Source organism: Lemur catta, chromosome 11 (genome assembly GCF_020740605.2).
Source record: "Lemur catta isolate mLemCat1 chromosome 11, mLemCat1.pri, whole genome shotgun sequence".
Classification (NCBI taxonomy): Eukaryota; Metazoa; Chordata; class Mammalia; order Primates; family Lemuridae; genus Lemur; species Lemur catta.
Window position 1 is genome coordinate 92,802,329 of NC_059138.1, and position 17,131 is coordinate 92,819,459.

Below are 17,131 nucleotides of genomic sequence, written 5' to 3' on the forward strand. Positions count from 1 at the left end.
GAATGTAAAAAAGGAATAAAAAAAGGAAGAGAACAATAATAAACAGAGGGGAAAAGTTAAAAAAAACTGCAAAATGGTAGGCACAAAATCAAGCATATCAATAATTACATTAAATGTTAGTACACTATTCCAATTAAAATTTTTTTATTCAGGAAAAAAATCCCAACTATATGCTGCCCACAAGAAACATGCATTTTAAATACAAAGACATAGACAAATTGAAACTAAGTAGATAGAAATGTATGTCCCCTGCAAACAGAATATGGGAAGCCTAAGAAGACTGAAGAAACAATACTAATTTTAGATAAAGCGAATGTTGAGAAAATGAGATACAGGTGATATTTATTACCTAAAGATAAAAGAATCAATTATAGGAAGACATGACAGTTATGAATGGATATGTCCCTAGCTATAAAGCTTCAAAATGGATGTAGTAAAATTTGAAAAAAAATTAAAGGAAGAAATAATTCCACAATCATTGCTGGAAATTTGAACATCACTTTTTTAGCAGATGATAAAAACTATACAAAAATAACACTAAAACAGTAGAAACATATTAGAACAGGGATTGAAAAACTACAGCCAATTAGCCAGACACCTGTTTTTATAAATAAAGTTTTATCAGAACACAATTCCACTCAATCATTTACATATCATCTATAGCTGCTACTACACTACAATACCAAAGCTGCATGATTGTGACAGATATAATGTGCCCCACAAAGTCTAAAATATTTACTATTTTGTCCCTTACAAGGAAAATTTGCCAACCCCTGACAGAGATGAGCTGAATAACACTATCGTACACTTTTACTTAATTAAAAACATTATACCCAATCATCTACAAAACATTTATTTTTTAAATATACATAATATATTTCACAAAATTCTTAATAGATATCATGATGAATAAATTTAGAAGGAAAGAAAATACACAGACTATGTCTTTGTACAAAAAGGAATTAAACTAGAAATCAATAAGATATCAAGAAAAATCCCAAATATTGGAAAATTAAACAACCCACTACTAAATAATTCATGAATAAAAAAACAAAGAAGAAAATTACAAAACATTTTGAAAAAGAGAGAAAACACACACCATTCAACATATCAGAAAAGAGAGATTACCACTACAAATCTTGCAGCTATCAGAAGGATAATAATATTACAAATAATTGTATGGCAGAAAAATTTGACAATTTAGATATGATGTATGAGTTTTTTGAGAAGTACAACTTACCAATATTGAACAAAATGAAAATCCAAATATTCCTACATCTATTAAAGAAATATGTTACTGAAAACCTACCCACAAACAATACTACAGGTGCTTACACCGGTGAAGTATACCAAACATTTAAAGGAAAAGAAACTAATTGTTAAAAACATTTTCAGAAAATGTTAAGACAGGGAAACTTTTACCAACTCATTTCATAAGGCCAGTATAACCTAAATATCAAAACATGAGTAAGACCAGCAGTTCCCAACGTTTTTGGCACCAGGGACTGGTTTCATGGAAGACAATTTTTCCATGGACCAAGGGTGAGGGGATGGGGGATGGTAGGTAAGGGGTGGGTGATGCGGAGCTCAGGTGGTGATATGTGGCCCATTTCCTAACAGGCCAAAGACCAGTACTGGGCCGCAGCCCCAGCAGGTTGGGGACAGCACAGTAAGACTGAAAAAAAAATTAAAAAATGGAGATTTTAACATTATTTTTTCAGCAGAAGACAGAACTTCAAATAGGATATATTAACATATTACAAAAATCTTTAATAAAACATTAACAAGTATAACAGATTTTTTTCAAAAACAATCAGAAAAAAGGATTTGACAATATTTAACAGCTATTCATAATATAATCTCCCAGTCAACTAGGAATAGAAAGGAACTTCCTCATTTTGATAAAAAGTATCTATGACAATCTAAAGGTAACTCATACTTGATGGTGAAAAACTAAATGCTTTCCCTCTAAGATCAGGAACAAGAAATGGATGTCCACTCTTACCAAATCTATTCAATGTTGTACTGCAGATTATAGCTAATTAAACAGATCATATAAAGAAATAAAAGGCATAAAAATCAATCTCTATTTGCAGATAACATGATGGTTTACATAAAACATCCTAAATATTCTAAAAAAACCACTATAATTAACAAGTGAATTTAGCAAGGTGGCTTGATATAAGGTTAATATACAAACATCAATTGAAAATTGAAACAACTAGCAAGTGAATGTTTTAATATTCCATTTAAAATATCACCAAAAACCCCACAAAAAACTTAGGAATGAATTTAGTAAATGACATATAAGATTTTTACACTGAAAAAATGGGGAAAAAAATCGAAGATTAATACTCTTAAAATGTCACTTCTCACAAAATTGACTGATAGATTCAATCCTAACCCAAGCAGGCCTTTTTAAGAAAATTGACATGCTGATTCTAAAACTTTTTGGAAATGAAAAGGACCTAGAATATCCAGAACAATCTTGACAAAGAAACAAGATAAAGTACTTACACTACAGACGTTAGATGTGCTATACAGATACAGTAATGGAAAAAGTGTGACACAGGAATAAAGAGTGACAAAGAGATCAGTAAAAGAACAATGGAAAGAAAATGGTGCATCCAAGAAGAAATATAACATATTTGGATCAAATCTTAGAAAGACTAGATATACCATCACTCATCCAAACATGTGAAAGTAAATTTGGCCTTATTGTAGTTTGGGGACAATTTCAGTTACTTAAATCTTCCTAAAATCAAAGTACTCTGCTTAGTAATATATAGGAAACTAATACAAAATGAAAAGATCCTAAAGGTGAAAGGTGAATGAGACAAACAAAGAGGCAGATATAGTAAATAATTGTTCAGATTTGTACATAAAGATACCAGAGTACCTATGTGAAAACACTGCTGCCTGGAATTTCTGAATTCATTTTATTATCATACCAGGTATATGCCAGTATACTGTTCTTATACTATCATCAAGCCAGAAAAGCACCAGCTGTCAATCTTTACTTTGCTATAACAAGCCAAATAAGAGACTATTTTACGTTAAAAAAGAAAAAAATATAAATATATTGGTTAAAAAACAAGTTTACAAGAGATAGGAAAAGTCACAGGGCAGAATGTGGAGGAACTAAAATAATCAGGTAATAGTCCAAAGGAACAAATAAACTTAATGAAATTATAGACCTGTCTTACTCAAAGATTCATGGTTTGGAGATATTTTAATTATTTCTGTGTTTCTACTTAAAGCATAAAGTTGACTCTCAGTATCAAAACTGGCATAGGAATGCCACAAATGGATATCATCAAGAGATCATCTTCAGGAACAAGAAGAAAATGGGTCAGATTCCTTTTCCTACTCCTAATCCCTAGGCTTGAACACATATTCCCACCCTATTACTAAAGAAATTATCCTAGTTCATATTTTGTGACTGTATAAAAATTTTAAAGATTTGTAGAAGGTAAAAGACATGTTAATCATGTCACTAATGATAAACATAGTACTCATTACTCATGGATTAAGAAATAAGAGAAGAAAAATAACAGTGAAGTCAACAGTCAAATCAAAGACTGAATACCATTTACAAAAGCTACAAAGGAAATAAAATACCTAGGAATATATTATACTTAACCAAGGAGGTGAAAGATCTCTACAAGGACTATGAAACACTGATGAAAGAAATCACAGATGACACAAACAAATGGAAAACCAATTCATGATCATGAATTGATAGAATCAACATTCTTAAAATCATACTGCCCAAAGTGATTTACAGATGCAATATAACTCCCATCAAAATACTAATGTCATATTTCTCAGAGCTAGAAAAAATAATTCTATGCTTCATTTGGAACCAAAAAAAGAGTCCAAAGAACCAAAGCAATCTTAAGCAAAAGAACCATCTGTAGGCATCACATTACGAGACTTCAAATTACACTATAAGGTTATAGTAACCAAACAGCACAGTACTTATATAAAGTAGAGACATGAACCAGTGGAAAATAAAAGAGAACCCAGATATAAAACCATCTACCTATAACCAACTGATCTTGATGGAGCAAACAACATACATTGGGGAAAGGAAGGCTTATTCAATAAATGGTGCCTGGAAAACTGGGTAGCCAGAAGAATGAAACAGCACCCCTATCTCTTGCCAGATACAAAAATTAATTCAAGATGTGTAAAGTATTTAAGAGTAAGGCATGAAACCGTAAAAATTCTAGAAGAAAACGTAGAAAAAATTCCTGTAGACATCAGCCTATGCAAAGAATTTATGACTAAGATCCCAAAGGCAATTACAGCAACAACAAAAATAAATAAATGGGACTTGATTAAATTAAAAAGGTATGCACAGCAAAGGAAATAACCAACAGAGTAAAGAGACAATTTGCAGAATGGGAGACAATATTTGCAAACTACACATCCGATAAAGGGCTAATACCCAGAATCTACAAAGAACTCAAACAAATCAGCAAGAAAAAAAACAACCCCATTAAAAAGTGAGCAAAAGATATAAACACAAGCTTTTCAAAAGAATATAGACAAATGTTCAACAAACATGAAAAAAAATGCTCTACATCACTAATCATCATCGGGGAAATGCAAATTAAAACCACAATGTGATATCACCTTATACCTGTTAGAATGGCCATTATTAAAAAATCAGAAAACAATAGATGCTGGCATGGATGCATAGAGAATGGAACACTTATACACTGTTGGCAAGACAACAAATTAGTACAAATTAGTACAACCTCTATGGAAAACAGTATGGAGATTCTTCAAAGAAATAAATAGAGACTTACCATTTGACCCAGCAATCGCACTACTGGGTATTTACCCAAAGGAAAAGAAATCAAAAAGACACCTGGCACTCTAATATTTATTGCAATACAATCCAGAGTTCCAAAGGTGTGGAATCAACCTAAGTGCCCATCAATTCATGAGTGGATTAACAAAATTTGGTATACATATACCCTGGAGTACTACTCAGCCCTAAGGAGGAATGAGTTAATGTCTTTTACAGTAAATTGGATAGAATTGGAGCCCATTATCCTAAGTCAACTATCTCTGGAATGGAAAAGAAACACCATATGTACCTCTAATAATTTAGAACTAATCGATGGGCACACATGGGCACAGAAAGATGTAAAAGTCATTGGAAATCAAGAATGTGGGATGGGGGATGAGGGGAGGGGTAAAAACCTACCTATCAGGTACAATGAACAGTATTCATGTGATAGGCACACTAGTAGCCCTGATTTAAGCATTATAAAAGCTATCCATGTAACAAAAACATTTGTGACCCCTTAATATTTTGAAATTAAATAAAAGAATAATGTAAAAAAAGAAAACTAAATTAAATTGCTTTTAGAAGTTATAGCATAATTTTTGTCCTAAGCATATACACAAGATACTGGGTATAAAACAATATGAAAATAGTTAATATGTTATATAATTCCAATATGCTTATTACTTAGGATGGATAAGAGTAACATGTACAGAATTTTAACCTAAATAATAATTATAAATTAATTAGTAATAGCAAATAATGCCAAATAAATGGAAAATTATTCTTATTCATATAATCAATTATAAAATGCCAAATTTGAAAGTATTTTATAAAGATATAAATCCTATTCAATTTTATAATTATTATTGGGTGAAATTTTATTCTTATTGTTGAAATCCCTAACTATGAGAATTCAATGTATTTTATAAATAGCTAAGATGCTTACTTATACATACATAGGGCATGTTCTTTCAATTTTTTTTTTCTTTTTTCCAGCCTCCCCAAACATACCTTAGATAGTCTGTTGGAAGACTCACAATTATGTTCTGCACATGGCTTGGGTCCTTTTTCAATGTCTAGAGATGAAACTGAGAAAATACATTACATTTTATCATGGGTCTAATGTCCTATATCACAATATTTAAGCTGACTTTTGAAAAATGTAACAGATAATTTCTATAATATTTCTCTTCCATTAAAAAATTAACAGCTTTTCTAATGCTAAATCACTCTTTTTCAGCAAAAAACCTAAGCCAAATATTTGCTTTACATAAATCAGGAAAATCTCACTTATACAGTGAACGCAAGAATTAATCAACTTTCCTGATAATTAATATTTGGCTATTAATTTCATAAAATTTGAATAGAATTACTACAACTTTTATAACTTATATATGTATGTAATATATATAAATGTGTGTGTATTCATTCAATACCCTATTTAACTTTACCCATATAATATAGTGTGTGTCATTTGACTAACTAAATTCTTAATCTCTAGCTACAAAGTGATAGAGGTAACATAAACTATGATACAACACCAGCATGGAGTTGAGGTTGAACTATGGTAGTGGCCATAATAACTGAAATGATAAACATATTCATGCACGCACACATTCATTCATTTAACAAATAATTACCAGGAGCCTTCTATGTGCCAGGTATTAACCCAGGTGTTTGGGATAGATAAGTGAACAAAACCAACAAAATATCACTGGATTTAGCAATGTGTAAATGAATAATGTCTTTGGCAAGATCATCTGAGAAAAGTTCCTATTGTACTACCAAAGCTTAAAAATCAAAGAAGGAATAACAAAAAACAATGACTTCAAGGATTTCCATTAATTAATCTTTCTAAATTATAGCATCAATCTCATTACCATTAGCTCAAAAACCTTCAGTTATTCCCCACTATTCAACAAAATGCATGGAAAAAATATGATTTTCAGCCCTAGGTATATCACTAAGAAACAGAAACATATTGTACAATCTCTTCTGGAGATTTTCACTCCCTGATCTGTAAAACAAGGGGCTAAATAATGCAACTTTTGTCATTTTTTCCAGCTATAAGAATATGGTCAAAAACATAAATACTTCAGCCTAACAATCAAAATTGTCTATAATTTAACCACTAACAATCTTGAAAATTTTATTTTCCCCATAACTCAACCCATATGCTACCTATTAGCCATCCTAGACCAAATATGCCTTATTCTGGCTGTGCACATGAGTTTAAGTTGTTCATTTTCCATAGAATTCCTTCAAAACACCACTTATTTTCTATAGACCTCCATTATTGTTTATCACCTTAATAACATCTTACCTTCCTTAGAACCAAAAGAGCAACTGGTAATTTCTCTATAATATTTATATAACCTTCCCTATTATTACATGAATATTTTCTTTTTACTAGAAATGACCACCTTCAAAGATCCTTACTCTACATTGCCAACACCTGCCTAATGTCTTACGTAAAATATGTTTGATGGATATGTGTTGATATGAAGATCATAATATTGACCGTAAAAGTATTAATAAGCAAAGTATCCTACCAGAATACTGGGAAACCTTTATTTTGTTATTTCAATATACTTTTTTCATACCTTCCCAAACCCATACATGCTGTAAAACTTCCCTGTTGCCATCTGAACTGATATTATAAGGTATTATAAAATATCACAGAAAGACAACACAATCCATCCTAGTGATTTTTGTAAACTCAGACAGAACACTTAATTTGAGGCAGACTTTGAAGTAGTCCATTGATTGGGGGCAAAAAAGTTTTATATATGGCCTATTTTTACCTTAAGTACTTTTAAAATGAAGCTATATAATTCTAGGCCCAGGAAAAGTCAAACCTCTAAATTTATGTATCAGAAATATATGTGGAGTTATGAAAAGCACTAAAAAATGTAGCCTAGCCTTTCAAATATTATTTACCTAAGCTGCAGCTTTTGATAGTACCATCCATAAAGTAATTCAGAAGATGGCAGATGTGAGGGAACTCATGCATCATAACATGATTATGAAATTGAATCATCATGATGAAGCACATTGTTTTTTACTTTTGAACCCTTATAAAAGTTTAAGGAAAATTAAAGAATTCATTAAAATCTACTAATCATGAAACTAAAGCAAAACTCTCAGAAACCACAATGCAGAATTAAAAGAAATACAGGGTGTTTCTTAACTAGATAAAGATTACTCAAGTGAAAAACATCAAAGACACTGTTTAGAGTGAAATCCAGTACTAATACTGGCAACTTCCAATTTTATTCTTCCCCACCATGTTAGACAAACCATATGACACTCATGCTCTCTGCATCAGCTATCTCTTCCTGAGCTTCTGTTTCCTAGTATATGCCCTCTTTATTTAGGTTAGCTGACTAACTTCATCCTATATAAAATTACCTAGCCTTTTTGTAAGATAAGCTTTCTACAAGATTAAAAAACGAAGAAGATAGAAATGACACAGCAAAAAGGTGGAGAGGAAAATGTCAGGCCATACCTTTCCACAGTAACATAGAAAAATGGACAAAAATGGTCAGAATCAACCTTTGTCAGAACTCTGGAAAATGATCAGATGGTTACAACCAAATGAATGCTAAATCAATAGAAAATGACTTACATACAGTATTTAGGGAAATCTCTATCAAATCACTAGCTAATCACAAAGTTTACAGTTAAAGAGACTTCAAAGGTTAAAAGGGTAACAAAAGTTAAAATTAATGTAAAACAAACTTTGGGTCATCACAACTGATGAAAGATGTAGTAGAAAAGTTAATAAACAAATAAAGAACTACAACCCATACAAGCAACAACTAAAGAGGCAGAGAAATCTGATTTCAAGAGTATTCATTAAAATATTTAAAAATGTAAGGATTTTACCAAAATAATTAGGAGACATGCAAAGAAACAAGAATCTACGGCCCATTCACAGACAACTAAAAATAACAGAAATTGTCCCTGAGGAAGCACAGATATTGGACTTACTAGACAAAAAATCTAAATCAACTGCCTTAAATACGCTCAAAGAGCTAAAGGAAATCATAATATATTAATAGAACTAAATAAAATCAGAAAATGATGTCTTAACAGAGAACATCAACAAAGCAAAAAAAAAACATTTATAAAAGGAATCTAATAAATACTATGGGGCAGAAAACTGTAACTGAAATGAGGACTTCACTAAAGGTTTTTCAACAACAGATTTGAGTAGGCTTCAGAAAGAATTAGTGAACTTGAATATAGTTCACTGAAATTTTCCAGTCAGAGAAGAAAAGGAAAAAAAAATAAGAAAAAATGAAGAGAACTTAAGAGACCTCTGGGACAACATTAAGTGTAACAACAAATGCATAATGCACAGAAAGAGAGATAAACGAGAAAAGGGAAGAAAGGATATTTGAAGAAATAATGGCCAGAATTCCCCAAATTTGATAAAAGACATGAATCTGCATATACAAAATTAACAGAATCCACACAGGGTAAATGCAAGAAATTCCAAATTGAGACACGTTATAATCAAACTGTCAAAAACAAAAAATAAAGATACAATTTTTAAAGCAGCAAGAAAAGTAATTTGTCACATACAGGGGGTCACCAATAAGATGAACATCAAATTTCTCATCAAAAACCATGGAGGCTCGAAGGCAGTGGGATGAAACAAAAACACTTTCAACCTAGTACCATATATCTGGCAAAACAAGCCTTCAAAAATGAAGGAGAAACTAAGACATTCCAAAAATAAGAGTTTATGAACAATAAATAGTAACTTGATATGATACAAAAAATAAATAACAGTGGTAAATTTAACCACATAAGTATATATAGGTAAATATAAGAGGTAAATATAGGTACATAGGTAAATATAAAATCTGGTATTTTTTTTCACTCTTCTTTTTCCCTATATGATTAAAATGAATCAAATAATAATAATAAAATTTATGTTAGTAGACACACAATGTATCATAATGTTATCATTACAACAGCATAAAGAGGGAATAAAAAAACTGTATAGGAGAATTTTGGAATACTAATGTAACTAAGTTGAAATCAATTCAAGCTAGATTGTTCCAAGTTTGAAATGTTAATTGTATTCTTCAGGGTAGTCACCAAGAAAATAACTAAAACATACCTAGAAAATAAAATGAGGAGGAAATTAAAATGGTACTCTATAAATAACTAGTTAAACACAAATGAAGGTAGTAACAGAGGGACTGGGGAACCAAAAAGGCATGAGAAGACTTCCAGTTTCCATTCTGACATCAAAGAAGCTTGTTAGCTGTCACTTCTATACCAAAAACAAACAAAAAAAGGCTGAACAAACAGAAAATCAACACTTCTTAGACCCATCAGAAAATTGAGGACACAAGGCAAACCGGTGCCTATAAAATTGTAGAGGCAGATAGGTGTGTACAGAGAATCACAGCTTACTAGTGGCAGGAGCCTACCAATGGGGACATTAACAGTACAAAAACTTAAGCAGGGGTGGGGAACCTATAGTTTAAGACTGTCTTAAACTATAATTGAGGGATTGCTGGAGGCTCAGTGTGGGCAAGCTCCAGAGTTAAAAATTCCAAGAAGGCCCATTAGGGGGGGCCTCCAAACTTTCATGAGTTTTACTGCCAGGAATCCTAACACATTCTCATGGTGAAGATTAGAGAAAAATCCCCTTCTGGCAAAAGGAGAAAAAAAAACAACCACTGTGAAGTACACTAAGAACAAAGTCTGCAAAGAACATGTGAAGTATACCAAGGGCATTTTTAACAAAAGCCTCCCCTCAAGAGAAATATTTTACCAGAGCCTAAATGACCCAGGGGAAGGGAAATATCCAACTCTAACCACCTCTACTCTTCTCAGGGTAAACTGGGGGAGAGAAAAACACCTGAGAAGGTCTCAAAGGACACAGTTTTCTCTAAAAAACTGAGAGCTAAACATAGGATTATAGAATGCTTACCCCCCCACACACATACACATAGGCACATATTACTATCACTTTTGCAGTATTCCTCATAATGCAATGGAATTACAATGGAAAGCGTTGCAAGTCTCATTCAGGAAAAAGTATCTAAGGACACCCAAAGGACAACAGAGAAGACAAAAACAAGGTCATCAAACTATAGACCAATATCTCTAATAAACATATAAAAATCCTCAACAAAATAGTGGCAAATCAAATCGAACAATGTAGTAAAAGAATTACATGCCTTGACCAAGTGGGACTAATACCAAATATGTAAAGCTGATTCAACATGTAAATACCAAAACACATTGACAGAATAAAGAAGATCATATGCTCTTATCAAAGGATGCAGAAAAAGCATTGAACAAAATCTAATACCCATTCTTGATAAAAACTCTCAGCAAACTAGGAATAGAGTTAAAGGACTTGATATCAAGTTAACTTGATAAAGAACATCTATAAAAAACCTACAGCTACCATTGTACTTAATGGTGAAAATCTATATGCTTTCTGCCTATGATTAGAAACACAGCAAGGATACACCCTGTCACCAGTACTATTCAACAACATACTGGAAGTCTTAGCTAATGTAATAAGAAAAGGAAATAAAAGGTATATAAATAGGAAAGGAAAAGGTAAAACTGTCTTTGTTCACAGATGTCATTATTTTTGTAGAAAATCCCAAGTAATCAACAAAAAAACTAGAATGAATAAGCAATTATAATAAGGTTGCACGATATAAGATTAATATACAAAGTCTAAAATTTGTATGGAGCCACAAACACCCCAAATGGCCAAAGAAGTTCTGAGAAACACAAAGTTAGAAGCATCACACTCTCTGATTTCAAATTATACTACAAAGGTATAGTAATCAAAACAGTAATTTGCTGGCATCAAAATAGAAACACCGACCATTGGAACAGAATAGAGAACCTAGAAATAAACCCATGCATATACAGCCAACTAATTTTCAATGAGGGCACCAAGAAGCCCTAATGGGGAAAAGATTTCTTCAATAAATTGTAACAGGAAAACTTGATATCCACAAGCAAAAGAATGAAATTTGACCTTTATTTTATGCCATACGCAAAAGTCAACTCAAAATGGATTAAAGACATAAGACCTGAAACTATAAAACTCCTAGAAGAAAACAGGGGAAAAACTCCTTGACAATGGTCTTGGCAATGATTTTTTGGACAGAATACCAAAAGCACAGGCAACAAAAGCAAAAATAATTAAGTGTAAACTATATAAAACTAAGAAACCTCTGCACAGCAAAGAAAGCAATCAACAAAATGAAAAGGCAGCCTACAGACTGGGGGAAAATATTCTGGAACCATATATCTGATAAGGGGCTAATATCCAAAATATGCAAGGAGCTCACACAACTCAGAAGCAAAAAAATTAATAACCCAAGTAAAAAAGCTGGAAATTATCTGAATGGACATTTCTCCAAAGAAGACATAAAACTAGCCAATAGTCATATGAAAAGGTGCTCAACACCAGTAATTATCAGGGAAATGAAAATCAAAACCACAATGAAATATCATCTCATATCTGTTAGGAATGGCTATTACAAAAATATGAGAGATATCAAATATTGCAGAGAGTGTGGAGAAATTGGAATTCACATACACTGTTAGTAGGAATATGGACTGGTGCAGCCAATGTGGAAAACAGTATCAAGATTACCAAAGAAATTAAAAATAGAACTACCGTATGACCAAGCAATCCTGGATATACACCCGAAGTAAATGAAATAATAACCTTGTAAACATATCTGCACTCACATGTTCATCACACTATTATTCAAAATAGCCAAGATATGGAAATATCCAAAGTGTCCACTGATGATGAATGGATAAATATATACACACATATAAACATACACAAAAAATGGACTAATATTTACCCTTATAAAAAGAGATCCTGTTATTTACAACAACATGGATGAACCCAGAAGACATTATGCTAAGTGAAATAATTCATACACAGAAAGAAAAATAGTACATGATCTCACTTACATGTGGAATATAAATATATATATATATATATATGTATATATATATATATCTCAAATACATAGAAAAGGAGCAGAATGGTGGTTATCAGGGCAAGGGAGGGGTGGGGAGAATGAGGAAATGTTGGTCTAAGTGTACAGAATTGTAGCTGAGTGGGATGAATAAGTCTACAGATCTATGTACCACATGAGGACTATAGTTAAAAAAACTGTATTATACACTGGAAATTTGGTTAGAGAATAATTTTAGGTACTCTTAACATACACAAACATACAAAAAGAAAGGGAACTATGTGAGATGATGGGTATGTTAGTTTGCTTGACTGTAGTAATTATTTTAATATGTGTATCAAAACATCATGTTGTATACCTTAAATTTATACAACAGAAAAATTTAGAAAAACTAAGTCAATTGCTTTTCGATGTATTATCAATGAACAATTGTAATCTGAAATAAAAAATGCAATACCATTACATTAACAAAAAATGAAATGCAAAATAAAATATGTAAAATAGCTATGAGGAAAAATGTAAAATTCTGATAAAAAAATCAAAGATTTAAGTAAATGGAAAGATAATCCACATTCACAGATAGATAGACCAACTACTGTTAACTTAATGCATAGTTTCAACTGAATCCCAAACAAAATCCAAGTCAGATATTTTGTGTTTATCTAAAACTTGATTCTAAAATTTATATGGAAAAGCAAAGGACCTAGAAGAGCCAACACAATATGAAAGGCAACAAAAACTGAGGACTGACATTACCCAACCTCAGGGCTTACTATAAAACTACAGATGTCAAGTCAATGTGGTACTGGTGAAAGAAAAAATAAAGAGATCAATGTAAGAGAACCAGAAGCTCAATTTTTCTGTAAAGCCAAAACTGCTCTAATAAGAAAGTCTATTAATTAAAGACATACAATATATAGAAAACAAATGGCAAAAAGACAAAAGTAAGTCCTTCCTTATCAGTAATAATTTTAATTATAAATGGCTTAATTGAAAGGCTCCAATTAAATGGCAGAAGTAAGCATAATGGGTAAAAATAAAGGATCTATTTGTTATCTACAACAGATTCACTTTAAATGCCAAAAATAGGTTAAAAGTAAAAGGATGGAAAAATATATTTCATGTAAACAGTCATCAGACCTAGACGAAATGGACAAATTGCTGGAAACACACAAACTACTAAAACTGTCTCAAGAAGAAACAGAAAATGTGAGCAGATCTATAGAAATATCAGACAAAATAGACTTTAAATTGAACATTGTTATGAGAAACAAATAAGTGCATTATATTTTGATAAAAGTGCCAATTCATAAGATATAACATTTATAAGCATATATGCCTCTAACAACAGAGGCTCAAAATATACAAAGCAAAAATTAACAGAACTGATGGAAAAACAGCTTTCTAACAATAGTTGAAGACATCAATATCTCACTTTTAATAATGAATACAAAAACTAGACAAAAAATCAGTAAGAAAATATAACACTTGAACAATACTAGATCTATAAGATGTACACAGAGTACTCCACCAAAGAAGAAGAGAATACACATACTTCTGAAGTGCACATAGAACGTTCCTCAGGGTAGATCATATATATAGCCACAAAAATTCCAAAAAGGTTAAAATCATGCAAAGTATCTTCTATGACCACAAAAGAATGAAACTAGAAATCAATAACAGAAGGAAAACTAGTATGTTTACAAATATGTGGAAACTAAAGAACATACTCTTAAACAACCAACAGGCCAAAAAATAATCCATAGGAAATACTTACAGATGAATGAAAATAAAATGAAATGAAGAAATTATAGATTGCAGTTAAAGCAGTACTTAGGGAGAAATTTATAGGTGCAAACACCTATATTAAAAGAGAAGTACAATCTCAAATTAATGACTTAACTTCAAACCTCAAATTACTAAAACAATGTTGAACAGGAAGAACAAATTTGGAGGACTCTCACTTCCTGATTTCAAACTGTACTACAAAGCTACAGTAATCAAAATCATGTGGTACCAACATGAGTATAGAAATGCAGAAAAATGGAATGAAACTGAGAGTTCAGATAAACCCATACATTTACGGCTTATTGACTTTTAACAAGGGTGCTAATACCATTCACAGTGAAAAGAACAGTCTCTTCAAGAAATGGTCCTTGGGCAACTGGATACATGCAAAAATGTAAGGATGGAGCCACACCTCACACTATATACAAAAATTAGCTCAAAATAGACCTTGGACCTAAATGAAAGAGCTAAAACTACAAAAAGGGTAAATTTTTATTACCTCAGACTTGGCAATAAATTCTTATAAACAACACCAAAAGCATAAGAAACAAAATTAAAAAAAAGATAAATTGGACTTCATCAAAATTGAAATCAATTGTGCATCAAAGGACATTATTAAGAAAGTGAGAAGGTAACCTACAAAATGGAAGAATATATTTGCATATCATATATTAATAAAGATCTAGTACCCAGAATTTATAAAAAATTCTTACAACTCAACAACCAGAAGACACACAACCCAATTTGAAAGTAAGAAGGGATTTGAAAAAACATTTCTCCAAAGAAGATATACAAATGGGCAATAAGCACATAAAAAGATGCTTGGCAATATTAGCAATTAGGGAAATGCAAATAAAGCACACAATGGTTCATTTTTCTGTTCAATATCACCTATTTTCTCTTACTGGTTCAAGTATACTTTCAGGTTTTCTAGGGACTCATCCATCTATTAAACAGATCAGGGAAGGAAGATCGAGTAACTCCTGTGAATGCTAGTAATGGGTCCTTGAAGAGCTAAAGTCTATCTCTGGTAACAGTGTCTCAGGGACTAAAGAAAAACTCTCAATGTTTTTCTGGAGAAGAGAATAGAAAAGACAGGGAAAATAAGGTTAAACTTCTCTGGTTGTCCTTTAAAGCTTCATGCCTCTCAATTGTGTTTCTAAAATTTCAAGCCTAGAAGGCCAAAAAAAAAGAAAGGGAAAGTCAGGAAGTGGGTAAGTAGTAAGTATAATCAAACACTGATAGAAGAGGAATCAAGGGAAAAGAGGAGGAAGAAAGAAAGGAAAATATCAAGCAATAGCATTTGACATGACAAGAGAGGAGCATCCTATTGCCACTGGGACTGCTTAAAAACACATGGATAGCTATTCCTAAGTGCTCATTCATAAACAGACCCTTTATAAATCTTAATTCCTTAGATATCAAGTCCAATTCTTTGTTTTCCACTCTTCATTATTAAAAAAAGCACACTAAGCTGAATGATTCCTCTGCTCTATGATATTAACCCATCTTACAATTAGTACAAATTAAATCTTAGTATCTATAAATATCATGATAGACATTATTTATACTAAATTCCACTTTATAGTAAATTATCATACCAAGGAATAAGTTATTTGAGAGAGCAAACTTTTGTCATTAAGTGCATGAATCAGGAGAATTTTATTTTGGGGGCTATTAGTACTAAATCAAAGTAGAGATCATAAAATATATTCAGATTTATAGTGTTTATATTATAAAAATGCTGCTGGTAATTCACAACGTATCTTTAAAATGAGCTATGTGTCTTCAATTTGTTTTCCTTTAAGGAATTATTTATACTTACCTGAAAATGTAAAGAACAATTCATTTTGTAAACCAGCTCTTTGCATCTTAACATGATGACATTCAGACTTAAGTAAGGAAATTTCACATGAAAGGTCAAGAACCAATTTGCTTAAAATCTGAAGAAGTTTCTTCTCGAAAGAAATATTATAGATACTATTGCAGGGAGCTGCATGATATCGAGCTGTGAACTGGTAATAATAATGAGGCTCACGATAAGCTGTAAAAAATTAAGCAGAGAAAGACACAAACATGATTATTTAAGTAATTCAAATATATATTGCAACTATTCAAGAGAAATCATTATTTGGAATGAATTCTTGATACATGTTTTTACATACAGCTATATTTATTTTTATTTAACACTTACCTAGTAGTTACTAAGTACCAAATATTATGATAAGCACTTCACAAATAGTAACTCAATTAAATCTCTAAACATCATTTAAGATTGGTATGACTTTTATATCCATCGTGAAGAAATTGAGGGAGACAGGGATTATGTCACATGCCCAATGCCTAAGCTATCAAAACTAAGATTCTAACCTAAGGAGCCTGGGCCCCACAGCCTGTGCTCTTAAGCACTACACTATGTTGCTCAAACTCAATTATGCCACTTTCTAAGTTTAAATATTCATCTTCAAATAAATTAGTCATATAATTACGACAGTCAAAAAGGAATGCTTCTAATAAAACTGCAATAGTTTTATTGAGTTTCAGT

At 31.6% G+C, this 17,131-nt stretch overlaps 1 protein-coding gene across 2 annotated transcripts in view; it reads right to left on the reverse strand.

The window, feature by feature from the left end:
- LOC123647347 (zona pellucida binding protein) overlaps window positions 1-17,131 on the reverse strand; it is a 121,353-nt gene that overhangs the window by 69,305 nt on the left and 34,917 nt on the right. For both annotated transcript variants that reach the window (XM_045564721.1, XM_045564722.1), the window contains 2 exons: window positions 16,412-16,630; window positions 5,816-5,892 (listed from right to left, as the gene is read on the reverse strand). In XM_045564721.1, coding sequence (XP_045420677.1) covers window positions 5,816-5,892; window positions 16,412-16,630 — 296 coding nt within the window. The remainder of the gene's footprint in view (window positions 1-5,815; window positions 5,893-16,411; window positions 16,631-17,131) is intronic.